Genomic DNA, 13,423 nt, shown 5'->3' on the forward strand with positions numbered 1-13,423 from the left:
ACAAATATCTCCCATTCTATACTCTGGGGCATCTAGCTCCAAATGTTCAGATGTGAGTATTCACCACAGAATAACTGTAGAACAAGAAAACATACAATGGCAGGGTATAATTGATCTGACTGGGATAATGTGGGGGAGGAACTCTAAATATGAAGATGGATAACTATATAAAAGAAGGAAGTCAGTGAAATAACAGTAAATATTTGTGAGTTTTAAGCAACCATTCTCTGAATTATCTACATAAAATCCCTATAATACATGTAAGTCCATTCATGAATATAAACATCGCACCCTAAATATTTTTAATAATGCACACAGATAAGTAAAGTTCACAGATAAGTAAAGTTTCGTCACTTCATGACTGATGAAAGAAGCTTTTCTTTACACAAACAACCATAACTGAAAAGCACAACCAATCATAAGGCAGAATTCTGGAGAACACTCACACATATCTACAAAACAGTTCCCAGATCTAAGGCTCAGAGATCATGCAGCACAGGTGATGAAAAACATATATGAGGCAGAGGATCACAGTAGGTTTTGGTAGTGTATCTCCTAATAACACCAGAAGCCACAGCCATAAGACTTACCAAATATAAGAAATAAAGAAAAAAAAAAGACTTACCAATATACCTGCATAAACATGGACTGGAAGTTGAAAAATATAAGACATGTGAACGTGCTCCAGAAAGAAACCATTGGCCTCAGTCGTATGCAAAAATTACAGGAAACTGATAAAGGCAGAGAGTGGGATGAATATTCTTCCCAAGAAAGAGCATACACTCAGTTATCCAACACCAAACAATCAGCCCTGAAAACATCCATGGAAGTCACATTACTAAACTGAGCAATTAATGTTAAGAGTATAATAGCAATTAACGAAAAAAAAAATACCATGGATTTAAGAGAGAAGCAGGGGAGGTATGTGGGAAGGTTTGGAGGGAAGAAAAGAGAAGACACAAAATGATATAATTATATTATAGCCTGAAAAATGAACTAAATATTACCTCTTTAGCTCATGATTTTAAAATGAATTGCTATTGAGTAGTATAAAAATTTTGCAGGTAAAGAGATGGAACTAGAAAAAAAATCATGTTATATGAGGTAATCCGAACACAGAAAGACAAACTTCACATATTCTCTCCTCTAAGGTTCCTAGCTCTAATCTGAGTATGTATGTACTCAGATGTGAGTTCATATCTGGCAGTAATTGCAATAACAAGGAATGAGAAAGAGAGCATTTCCCAGATGAGAATGGAGTTGTTGTGGGAACAGTAGGAAGTAGAAGGGTTTCAGTGATTTGAAAGAGGAAAAGGGAAGAACATGAGGGGATTATAATAATTAGGATGTGAGACTGAGAGAAATACAAAAGGGAGGAAGGTAAAATAACAATAAGGATGTCTGAAAAAGTAACACGGAATCACATTAGTAACAATCTACCTAAGATATGTATAATCCATATAAGTTGTATAAAATGAAAATTTAGTTTAAATGAACCTTTGCCCCTGTGATGACAATGGTCCCTCCATCTAACAAGAACTCCAACACAAGTCATGAGAAGTTAGCTTTTGAGTTATTGGTAAGGGTTTTCTAAGAGAATCCTCAAAATTATATGCTATTACCTATTTGACCTGAAAACTACGGTCCATTTCCAGCCCGTAAAGATGCTGTTTGTTCAGTCTGAAATAACCAGAAAATAACAGGATACAGAATGATTCCGGAACTAGGAAAACGAAGAGGTGCCCTGCTAACTCTTGAACTTTCAATTTCCACCGACTGTCAGGTTCTTGGAACATAACCTTATAGTTTTCCTCAAGTGCCTGCTTTTTCAACAGTACATAAGCCATTGAAGACATGGCATGTATTCTTGTGGGTGCTCGCGTTCCACTTAACATTCACCACAGTCCTGTCCAAAAGCCCCCACCCCATCCACCCTCTTAGGAGCCATCCAGGCTCTAAATCTATCTACTGCATTTCGGCCCCAAATCTAGCCACTCACGTTGTATTATAGGTGTCTTATAGACAAAAATTATCTGTTTTATCTCGTACGATTGTGAACATCCTTACGACAGACCACTGAACTCATGATGAAATGTCCCAGACACGGACGTGAAGGACAGACCTGGAGATCTCTGTAGTCAGGGAACTACAAACAATTCCAGAGTGCATTGTGCCGGCCATGAGCCTCTGCGAGAACTACAAACATGGCGGGCCTCGGAGCAAGGCCTTCTGGGATTATTTGTAGTCACATAGCCGGGTCTTTCTTCTGCTATACCAAGTCGCGTACGCGGAAATACATTTCCCAGAATGCTGTGCGCACTGCTTACACCCTCTCACGCCATCCTCTGTGTCCTTCCTTCTCCTGCAGCTTTGCCAGAACCCAGAAGTGTCCCCCAAAGCCCTTTCCATTGCCACAGTGCACACAGCGGTTTTCCCTGTCCCCAGTATTCTGTTAACGTCCCCGCCCTGCGGCCCTCGTTGTCTTCAGAATTCCGCACCTTTCGGAGCCGAATCATGGCGTCATTGCCCCGCCCCTGGTACCGAAAGTAAACCCACCCGGGTGCTGGAAGCTGCTTGTATGCAGGAAAAAAAAATGTGTACTTTGAATTTCCCTCATCAGATGCAGTTCAGCCAGTCCCTGGTCCATGTAGAAGGGATCCTGTTGTCCTTGCCCCCTTTTTAAAAGAAATTTCGAGTCTCCCAGTCAAAGCAGGGCTTGTATTGTTTAGGCAGAAATGCGCCAATTCAGATAATAAATCCTTTTTAAAGATTTAAAAAGAAGAAGAAGAAGCCAAAGGCAGAAGCGGTGGCTCGTTGGTTAACAGTGCTGGCTGCTCTTGCAGAGGTTCTGAGTTCAATTCCCAGCAACTACATGGTGGATCACAACCATTTGTAAGGAGATCTGGTGCACAGGCAGAATGCTGTAGAATGAATGAATGAACGGATGGATGGATAATGGCTGGCTGGCTAGCTGGCTGGCTGGCTGGCTGGATGGATGGCTGGATGAATGAATGAATCTAAAAATACAAAAACAAAAATCCGGACTCAGTGTCTCACACCTGTCATCCAAACTGCCAGAGCTCTGTGACACTGAATCCCTGTCATTTCCCAAGGTGCCGGTTCCATCCCCAGTGAGTGGCGCTCAACCTACCTGTCAAGGGATCCAGTGCCCTCTGGTGGTGCAAGTGTCACTATGATGTGCTTAATTTAATACTATGTATTCATTTCAATTTAATAAGAACACACAAAGGAGTGTCTTGAGAGCCGGCCTCCTCCCAGAGTCCCATGGGGTCAGAAAGTGGGAGGACTCTGTGCTAGATCAAAGCAGGGCCTGGGGCCACCCAACCTGTATCCATCCTCTCGTGCTCTCCTCAACCTGATAGTAAGATTCTGTTGCTGAGGACAACACCTCCGCAAGTCATTGGACACAGAGAATCCCAGCGGGCGCCTACCTAGAACCTTCACCTTCTATGGACTACTGTTCATGATACTGGAACATACGCTGCGTTCCACCGGAAGAGAAAAGTACACACCAAACCAGCCATATGCCCTTCACTCTCCAACAATGACCTGAATACAAGATTTGCTGGTGTGCTTGTGGAACAAACGTCATGGAATTGACAAACTAATATCTGGTTGGGTTTCAGGAGGCCCACTCCATGAGAAGGAACCTTGATCCAATACTGCTTGGGTGGCCAGCAGCCTGCGTCTTCACAGGCTAGGCTATTTAATTGTGCTAAAGGAGCACAGCCATACTCACAGAACGGTGCCTTGCTCGGCCATCATCGGAAACTTCCTCCTGCAGCAGATGGGAACAAATCCAGAGACCCATGTCTAGTTTGATACAGTGAGAGGTCTTGGACTATTACACCCTAAATGATATGTCTCCAGTAAATCCCTCTCCCAAGGGCTCAAGGAACTCTGTTCACAGAGTGTAAACTCCAGAGTAGATGAAGGACATGAGGTCAACAAGGCCTTGTAAGCATAGCAGAACCAACACACATAAGAATGCACCCTGACCCACAAGCTAGTGTTTCTCTCACTTTCCCCTGTCCGGGCTACCTCACCAGGCTAGGAGAGAGAGGATGCATTCAGTCCTGATGCGACTTGATGAGCTGGTGTGGGTGAATGGGCATGGGGGAGGAGGGTGATCCTCTTCTCTGAGGAGCCAGGTGAGGGGTGATATGGGAAATAGGGAGAGTAGGACTGGGAGGAGAGGAGGAAGGTGTCTAGGACAGGAATGTAAAATTAATAAATAGATAATGAATTAAAAAATAACGAATTAAAAAATAAAGAATAAGGGTGCTGGAGAGATGACAGAGAGCTTAAGAGGGATGGCTGCTCTTCCAGAGGTTCTGAACTCAATTCCCAGCACCCTCATAACCATCTATAGTGAAATCTGGCGCCCTCTTCTGTGTGCAGGCAGAATACTGTTCAAATAATCTTCCACACACAGAAAAGAAAACTACACCACGGATCATCAATAAAGTTCCCTTCCCTTCCAAAATACACTCACTACGTCTTTAAATAATAATAATAATAATAATAAATGAAGAACTTAGTGTTCTCCAAGGAGGTCTAATTGGGGCAACAAACCAGACTAACCAGTAGGTCCCATGAGCAGCAACATATGGCAACAGAAAAAAATCAAGGGTATACTTGTGGGGTGTCAATGCTATATATTTACATATGTGTGTGTATATATGTACATATGTATATATCTACTTATATATGTACATATATATATATAGTTCCTTTTCGTACATTATGGCTTCTGGTTTCATGCTTTTATGGTATTCTGTGTGAGCAAACATCTGTATCTCTGCAGACACATATATCCCTCATGTTTTTTCTTTGTTCTTTTTATTAATAACAATAGACACATCAATCATTTTAACAATTTCTGTAAAACTGGAGCCTGACAATTTCCTCTTTATGAAATATAAAAGTGTGTGTCTGTGAGATAAAGCCACTTCCTCAAACAAGTTATCTGCCCCGCCTTTTAGAATCCACTGGTCATGGCTTTGGTGCAGCTCTGTGCTTCTACATTATCACAACTGTGGTTTGGGGTCATTTTGTGAAGTACTAACCCTTGTGCCATTGTTGAGGGCAATCCCAGCATTCTAAGCTGTCTGCTTCTTTTGCTCCTCTGCTCTTTATTCTTCATTGGTCACCACAGCACAGTCATCTGCATCACACAGCAGGCCACTCCGAGGCTCTGTTCGTGATTCATTTGGGGGGGGTGTTTGAGAGAGAGAGAGAGAGACAGACAGAGACACAGAGAGAATATTGTTCTCTGTGTGTGTGTGTGTGTGTGTGTGTGTGTGTGTGTGTGTGAATATAATTCTAATTCAGGAACACTGAGGTGGTTGCTGGTATCAGTCACCTGTCTGTCCTCGTCATCTGCTCTTGGATTCCACTTATGGTCTGTGGAGTTTGGTGGAATGTATCCCCTATGTTGACAGAGTTGCACACCCTGAACCAGACTTTTCTGGCTAGAGTTTTCCTGACTGATTTACAGAAGCCAGGCTCCCAACACCCTGCATGCTGTTGTTTTGCAGTGTCTTGACCAATTTCCTGACTGATCCCCATAACACCAGGGGCAAGGTCATGCTGGCTGCAGAGCGTCGCAGGATCGCAGAAATTTCAGTGTCTGCCTTCTATACTTATGGTCAATATCGTGAGAGGATTTCTACCAATATGCCACAACACTGAGGACAATATCATGGATGCCTTTTATAGATCAGGGGCTATAGAGATGTCTTGGAAGTTAAAAGCACTTGTTCTTGCAAAGGACCAGGTCTGTCCCCCCCCCGGGAAGTTCACCCCATCTGTAACTCCAGTTCCAAAGCATGCAGCTTCCTCTTCTGAACTCTTCAGGCACCAGGCATCCACCTGGTCCACAGGCACACCTACCCACACAGGCAAAACACTCAGACATATAAAAACAAACAAATAAATGGGATTTACACTTTTTAGGAGAGGAAAAAAAAAGCACAACCCTCCATTAGTAAGTAAAGCTAGTTTATTGCGTACTCGGCCCCAGCTTAATCCCAGTTTAAATGTGTCCAGTTTAAATTCTCCTGCTCAGCCAAAGCCTAGCCAGTCCCTGATCACTGGAGAAGGAATCCTGGGGTCCCTGCCCCCTTTCTTTTAGTGAGGGCCAACTTTCCCAGTCAAAACAGGGATGGTCTCAGGAAGGCAGACACATAATCAGAGATTATAAATCATTTTTAAAGATTATAACAAAAAGCCAAGTATGGTGTCACACACCTGTGACTATCAGTGGGGCAAACGGAAGCAGGTGTCAGTTCCAGGTCATCCAGGTTTGCAAAGCGAGTCCCAGACACCCAAGGTCACACAGAGAAACCCTGTCTCCAAAAACAAGGGCTTGCACCCCCTCCCAGCTCTTCACTCACAACTCTGGACATGTCCTAAGTCACAAAGTGTGACTTCACCCGGGCTATAGGAAAATCATGACAAGCATGGTGGCACACACTTTTAATCCCAACACTCAGGAAGTAGAGGCAGGTGGATCTCTGTGAGTTCCAGGCAGGCCTGATCTACAATGAAAGTACTGTACAGCCAGGGTTACACAGAGAAACCCTGTCTCAAAAAAGCAAAAGATAATTAATAATGATGATAATAATAGTAATAATAATAATAATAATAATAATAATAATAATATTAAAACAAAAAATCTGAACCACACCTGGCACATGCCTGTAATCCATTGCTGAGTTCCATTCAAAAGGAAGGCATGCAGTACTGTTTATTAAAAAAATAGAGATGGGAGAAAGTTGTGAAACTTCATTTTATTTCATTTTTTTTAAATCTCCATCACAAGAAATTCTTAATGGGTTTGAAACAAAAGAAATTAAAGAAGGTAGGAGTAACCACAGAAGATCCACAGGGCAGGTGTTGTGGGGAGACACAGGGTTCTATTTTTATTTTGTATAGAGAACATGTGAAAAACTTTTATTTAAGAAGCAAGGTGTAAAACACGTAAGGAAATATTCTGCATGTCAAGGCCACAATATCATGGTGCCTCTCAGCTGCACCTCTTAAAAATGTGCTTTTCTAGTTGTGAGGATGATTGTACATTTACTTTTTAAAAGACATATGTCCATGTGTGCTTAGTGTGGGTGTGTGTGTGTCTGTATGTCCATGGAGGGTAGAAGAGGACACTGGATCCCATGAAGTTGGAATTACAGTTGGTTAGGGGTTGTCTGACATGGCAAAGGCATACACTTTAATAATTTATTAAATGTGTAAAATATGTTATGCATAAAAACTCTGAAAATCGGGGCGGAGCCAAGATGGCGACTAGCACACACAGTTTCTGAGCGGTGGGATACCTGATCTTCTGAGTTGGAGAATGGAAGGACCCCCAACCCAGGAAAACCACAGCGAGGCTTTCTGAACACCAGAGAACATCGCAGGAGGTGAAAACTTTGGCCTCCGGTCACCCGGAGACTTGCTTGGGGAAGGAGAGAAAAGATCCTTTGTTCTTGCTGCACTCCCTTCCCCCAGACCTCCTTCCTCCTCGGCACAGAGGCACAGCGGACTCATCTTTCTCAGCGCAGACCTAACTGCCTGGGGTATACAACCGCTGAGACGGAGCCCCAAGCACTTTAGCGGCAGACAAAAGCCAGCAGTACGTGCCCCGGAGTCCCAGATTCGCGCAGCCGCTACACCATCCTCCCAGGGCGCGAATCTGCTAGACACCATACTAGCTCTGCAGGATCGCCATCACTGACGGTACGGCCCGCCCAATCCCACAGTGACAGAGAATACGCTATATACTCACCGAAACCAGGCAGAAACGTCATACAACCTGGACACACCAGGCACTGGGCCTCCCAAGCTTGGAGAGCACAACGAAGAGATCCCAAGACTTCCCAGAAAGCATTGGGACTAGCAAGCTAGTCTCCAGTTACAGCGGGACGTGGCAGCGGAGCAGTACTGAACTGGCGGGGCACCACAGCCCTCCAGTTTAAGACTAACCAGGGCCAAACCAGAGAACAGAGAGCCTGGTTACCCCATCCCTGCTGAAGTGACCACCCTGAAATCTCCAGCTGCAGCAAGACCTCAGAACCTGGCAGTGACAGCAGCACAGAACTGGCGGAACACATCAAAGAAGCAGGGCCAAACCAGAGAGCAGAGAGCCCCGGATACCACGATCTCGACCAAGAGACCTGCCTGTAAGTGAGTGCACCCTTGAGAATCTGCAGTTCCCCAGATCCTGGGTCCTTCTAAATCAGAAGCCAGGCATCGAACCCCCCTCCCACCCACATACCCACTTTGGGAAACAGAGGGGCACTAGGGACATTGAAGTTCCTGCCCTGTGGACCTGATTGAGGAGCTAAGACAGTTAATGCCAGAAATTGCGCTGCAATCAGCATTAGCGCCTGCGACATATACAGTGCAGGCCCCTCCCACACACTCAAGGGTTCAACATTAGCCATCACTCTGTCCCTCGAGAAACTCATCCACGCACACTTGCACACACAGACACACACGCTCGCGCGCGCACGCACACACACGCTTGCATTTGCCCTGTTTGCGCCTGCGTACTTTCCTCCCACAGGTACAGCTAGTCCTCAGCACACGCTGAGAGTGCTCAGCTTCCTGAAGAACTCTCCAGACACCAGAGAGAGACAGCACCAGTCTGATCTGCAGAATCCAAAAACAAACAGGGAAGGTTTCAGATAAGCCAATGGCCAGAGGTAGGCGAAAGAACACTTCCAACATAAATCAGGACATCATGACTTCACCAGCAAACCCCAAAATCGATGGATACACCAATTCAGCAGAAGCACAGGACAATGATTTTAAAGCCATGCTTGCCCAATTATTTGAGGCTCATAAGGAGGAAATGAACAAGTCTTTCAAAGAGATGGCCAGTCAATTGGAGGCAAAGAAAGAAGAAATAGACAATATCCTTAAAGAAACACAGGCAAACATAGCCAAACAAATAGATACACAAGTAGAGGAAAAATTAGTGGCATATAAGAAGGAAATGAAAAAAGAAGTAGAGGCTATCGTAGAGAGACAGGAATCCAAATTCAAACACATGAAAGAAATGATGCAAGGCATGAAAACAGAATTAGAATCAATAAAGAAAACACAAAATGAGAAAACCCTTGAGCTGGAGAACTTGGAGAAAAGATCAGGAACCACAAAAGTAAGCATCACCAACAGAATACAAGAGATGGAAGAGAGAATCTCTGGAGCTGAAGACACACTTGCAGAAATGGATACTTCTCTCAAAGAAAAAGTAAAATCAGAAAAGTTCCAATCACAAAATATCCAAGAAATCAAGGATGCTATGAAAAGACAAAATCTAAGAATAATAGGAATTCACGAAAAAGAAGACTCCAGACTCCAAGGTCCAGAAAATATTTTCAAGAAAATCATAGAAGAAAATTTTCCCAACCTAAAGAAAGAGATGTCCATAAATATACAAGAGGCCTACAGAACTCCAAATAGACTAGACCAGAAAAGAAACACATCACGTCACATCATAGTCAAAACACTAAATCTACAGAACAAAGAAAGGATATTAAAAGCAGCAAGGGAAAAAGGCCAAGTAACATATGAAGGTAGACCTATCAGAATCACGCCGGACTTCTCATCAGAAACTATGAAAGCCAGAAGGGCCTGGGCAAGTATCATGGAGACTCTAAGAGATCACAAATGTCAACCCAGACTACTATACCCTGCAAAGCTTTCAATCAACATAGATGGAGAAAACAAAATATTCCATGACAAAACTAAATTTACACAATATCTACACAGCAAACCATCCCTACAGAAGATACTAGAAGGAAAACTCCAATCCAATGAAAACAAATTCACCCAAGAAAACAGGGCATATAGATAATGTCCCAACAAAAATGAAAAGAAAACAAGCAATGAAACAGGGTTAGTTCATCGACTCCATTACAAAAGGAACTAACATGCATTGGTCACTATTATCTATCAATATCAATGGACTCAACTCACCAATAAAAAGACACAGGCTAACAGAATGGTTAAGGAAACAGGATCCAATATTCTGTTGCATCCAAGAAACACACCTATGCAACAAAGACAAACACTACCTCAGAGTAAAGGGCTGGAAAACTGTTTTTCAAGCAAATGGTTCCAGAAAACAAGCTGGAGTAGCCATCCTAATATCTAATAAAATAGACTTTCAACCCAAGTTAATAAAAAAAGTTAAGGAGGGCCACTATATTCTCATCAAAGGAAAAATCCACCAAGAGGACATCACAATCTTGAATATCTATGCCCCAAATACAAGAGCACCGACATTCGTAAATGAAACATTATTAAAGCTTAAATCATACATTGATCCTAATACCTTAATAGTGGGAGACTTCAACACTCCACTCTCACCAAGGGACAGATCAACTAGACAGACACCAAATAGGGAAATAAAAGCACTCACAGAATCCCTAAATCAAATGGACCTAATAGACGTCTACAGATCATTTCACCCAAACTCAAAAGAGTACACCTTCTTTTCAGCACCGCATGGAACCTTTTCTAAAATAGACCATATAGTGGGCCACAAAGCAAGCCTCAACAGATACAAAAGGATTGAAATAATCCCTTGTATACTATCTGACCACCATGGACTAAAGTTAGACATCAACAACAACAGAAACAACAAAAAGCCGACACGCACATGGAAACTGAACAACTTACTACTCAATGACAGCTGGGTTAAGGAAGAAATAAAGAAAGAAATTAAAGACTTCCTAGAATTCAATGAAAAGGAAGGCACAACATACCCAAATTTATGGGACACATTGAAAGCAGTGCTCAGAGGAAAATTTATAGCACTAAGTGCCTGCAAGAAGAAATTCGTAACATCACATACAAACAACTTAATGGCCCAACTGAAAACCCTAGAAAAAAAAGAAGCAGATACACCCAAGAGGAGCAGATGGCTGGAAATAATCAAACTAAGGGCTGAAATCAATCAACTAGAAACAAATAAAACTATCCAAAGAATCAATGAAACAAAAAGCTGGTTCTTTGAGAAAATCAACAAGATAGACAAACCCTTAGCCAAACTAACTAAAAAGCAGAGAGAAACTATCCAGATCAGCAAAATCAGAAATGAAAATGGGGACATAACCACAGACATTGAGGAAATCCAAACAATTATTAGGTCATACTACAAAAGCCTATATGCCACAAAATTTGAGAATCTAAATGAAATGGACAATTTTCTTGAAAGATTCCATCTACCAAAACTAAGTCAAGATCAGGTAGAAAGACTGAATAGCCCTATATCTCCCAAGGAAATCAAAGCAGTCATTAACGGTCTCCCCTCCAAAAAAAGCCCTGGACCGGATGGCTTCAGCGCAGAATTCTACAAGACCTTCAAAGAAGTGCTAACTCCAATTCTCCTCAAGCTATTCCACAAAATAGAAACAGAAGGAACACTACCAAACTCATTCTATGAAGCCACAGTCACCTTAATACCTAAACCACACAAAGACCCAACAAAAAAAGAGAACTTTAGGCCTATCTCTCTTATGAACATTGACGCAAAAATACTCAATAAAATACTTGCAAACCGAATCCAAGAACACATCAAAGATATCATCCACCATGACCAAGTAGGCTTCATCCCAGGCATGCAAGGGTGGTTCAACATACGGAAATCCATCAATGTAATCCACTACATAAACAAACTGAAGGAGAAAAACCACATGATCATCTCCTTAGATGCCGAAAAAGCATTTGACAAAGTCCAACACCCATTCATGTTTAAAGTCTTGGAGAGATCAGGGATACAAGGCACATACCTAAACATAGTAAAGGCAATATATAGCAAGCCTATAGCTAACATCAAACTCAATGGAGAGAAACTTAAATCAATCCCACTGAAATCAGGGACAAGACAAGGCTGTCCATTGTCCCCATATCTCTTCAACTTAGTACTTGAAGTCCTAGCCAGAGCAATAAAACAACTAAAGGAGATCAAGGGGATACAAATCGGAAAGGAAGAGGTCAAAGTGTCACTATTTGCAGATGATATGATAGTATACATGAGCGACCCCAAAAATTCAACCAGAGAACTCTTCAGCTGATAAACACCTTCAGCAAAGTGGCAGGATACAAAATCAACTAAAAAAAAATTAGAAGCCCTCCTGTATACCAAAGAAAAAAAGGCTGAGAAAGAAATTAGGGAAACAACACCCTTCACAATAGCCACTAATAACATAAAGTACCTTGGTGTGACTCTAATCAAGCAAGTGAAAGACCTGTTTGAGAAAAACTTCAAGTCTCTGAAGAAAGAAATCGAAGAAGATATCAGAAGATGGAAAGATCTCCCGTGCTCATGGATTGGTAGGATTAACATTGTGAAAATGGCCATCCTGCCAAAAGCAATCTACAGATTCAATGCAATTCCCATCAAAATACCAACTCAATTCTTTACAGACCTTGAAAAAAAGATTCTCAACTTCATATGGAGAAACAAAAAACCCAGAATCTCCAAAACGATCCTGTACAACAACAGATCATCTGGAGGTATCTCCATCCCTGATCTCAAGCTGTACTACAGGGCAACAGTAATAAAAACTGCATGGTATTGGCATAGAAACAGAAAGGAGGATCAATGGAACCACATAGAAGACCTAGAAATGAACCCACACATCTATGAATACTCGATATTTGACAAAGAAGCCAAATCCATTCAATGGAAAAAAGACAGCATCTTCAACAAATGGTGCTGGACCAACTGGATGTCTACATGCAGAAAAATGAAAATAGATCCATATTTATCACCCTGCACAAAACTAAAGTCAAAGTGGATCAAGGACCTCAACACAAAACCAGATACTCTAAATCAATTGGAAAAAAAAGTGGGGAACAGCCTAGAAATCATTGGCACAGGAGACAACTTCCTGAACAGAACACCAACAGCACAGGCTCTAAGAGCAACAATCAATAAATGGGACCTCATGAAACTGAAAAATTTCTGTAAAGCAAAGGACACTGTCATCAAAACAAAACAACTGCCTACAGATTGGGAAATAATCTTCACTAACCCTTTATCTGACAGAGGACTAATATCTAGTATATACAAAGAACTAAAGAAGCTGAAAAGCAGCAAACCAAGTAATCCAAGTAAAAAATGGGGAACAGAGCTAAACAGAGAATTCTTGACAGAGGAATATCGAATGGCAGAGAAACACTTAAAGAAATGCTCATCCTCATTAGCCATCAGGGAAATGCAAATCAAAACGACCCTGAGATATCACCTTACACCCATCAGAATGGCCAAGATGAAAAGCTCAAGTGACAACACATGCTGGAGAGGTTGTGGAGAAAGGAGAACCCTCCTCCACTGCTGGTGGGAATGTAAACTGGTACAACCACTCTGGAAAGCTATCTGGTG

The 13,423-nt window shown here is 42.2% G+C and overlaps 1 protein-coding gene across 1 annotated transcript in view; it reads left to right on the forward strand.

Annotated features, from left to right (window-relative positions):
- LOC132650993 (zinc finger protein 160-like) overlaps window positions 1-13,423 on the forward strand; it is a 128,269-nt gene that overhangs the window by 53,814 nt on the left and 61,032 nt on the right. Inside the window, exon 5 of the mRNA XM_060376317.1 lies at window positions 11,638-11,652. Within this exon, the coding sequence (XP_060232300.1) occupies window positions 11,638-11,652 (15 nt within the window). The remainder of the gene's footprint in view (window positions 1-11,637; window positions 11,653-13,423) is intronic.

The sequence above is a fragment of the Meriones unguiculatus genome (assembly GCF_030254825.1).
Source record: "Meriones unguiculatus strain TT.TT164.6M chromosome 13 unlocalized genomic scaffold, Bangor_MerUng_6.1 Chr13_unordered_Scaffold_37, whole genome shotgun sequence".
NCBI lineage: Eukaryota > Metazoa > Chordata > Mammalia > Rodentia > Muridae > Meriones > Meriones unguiculatus.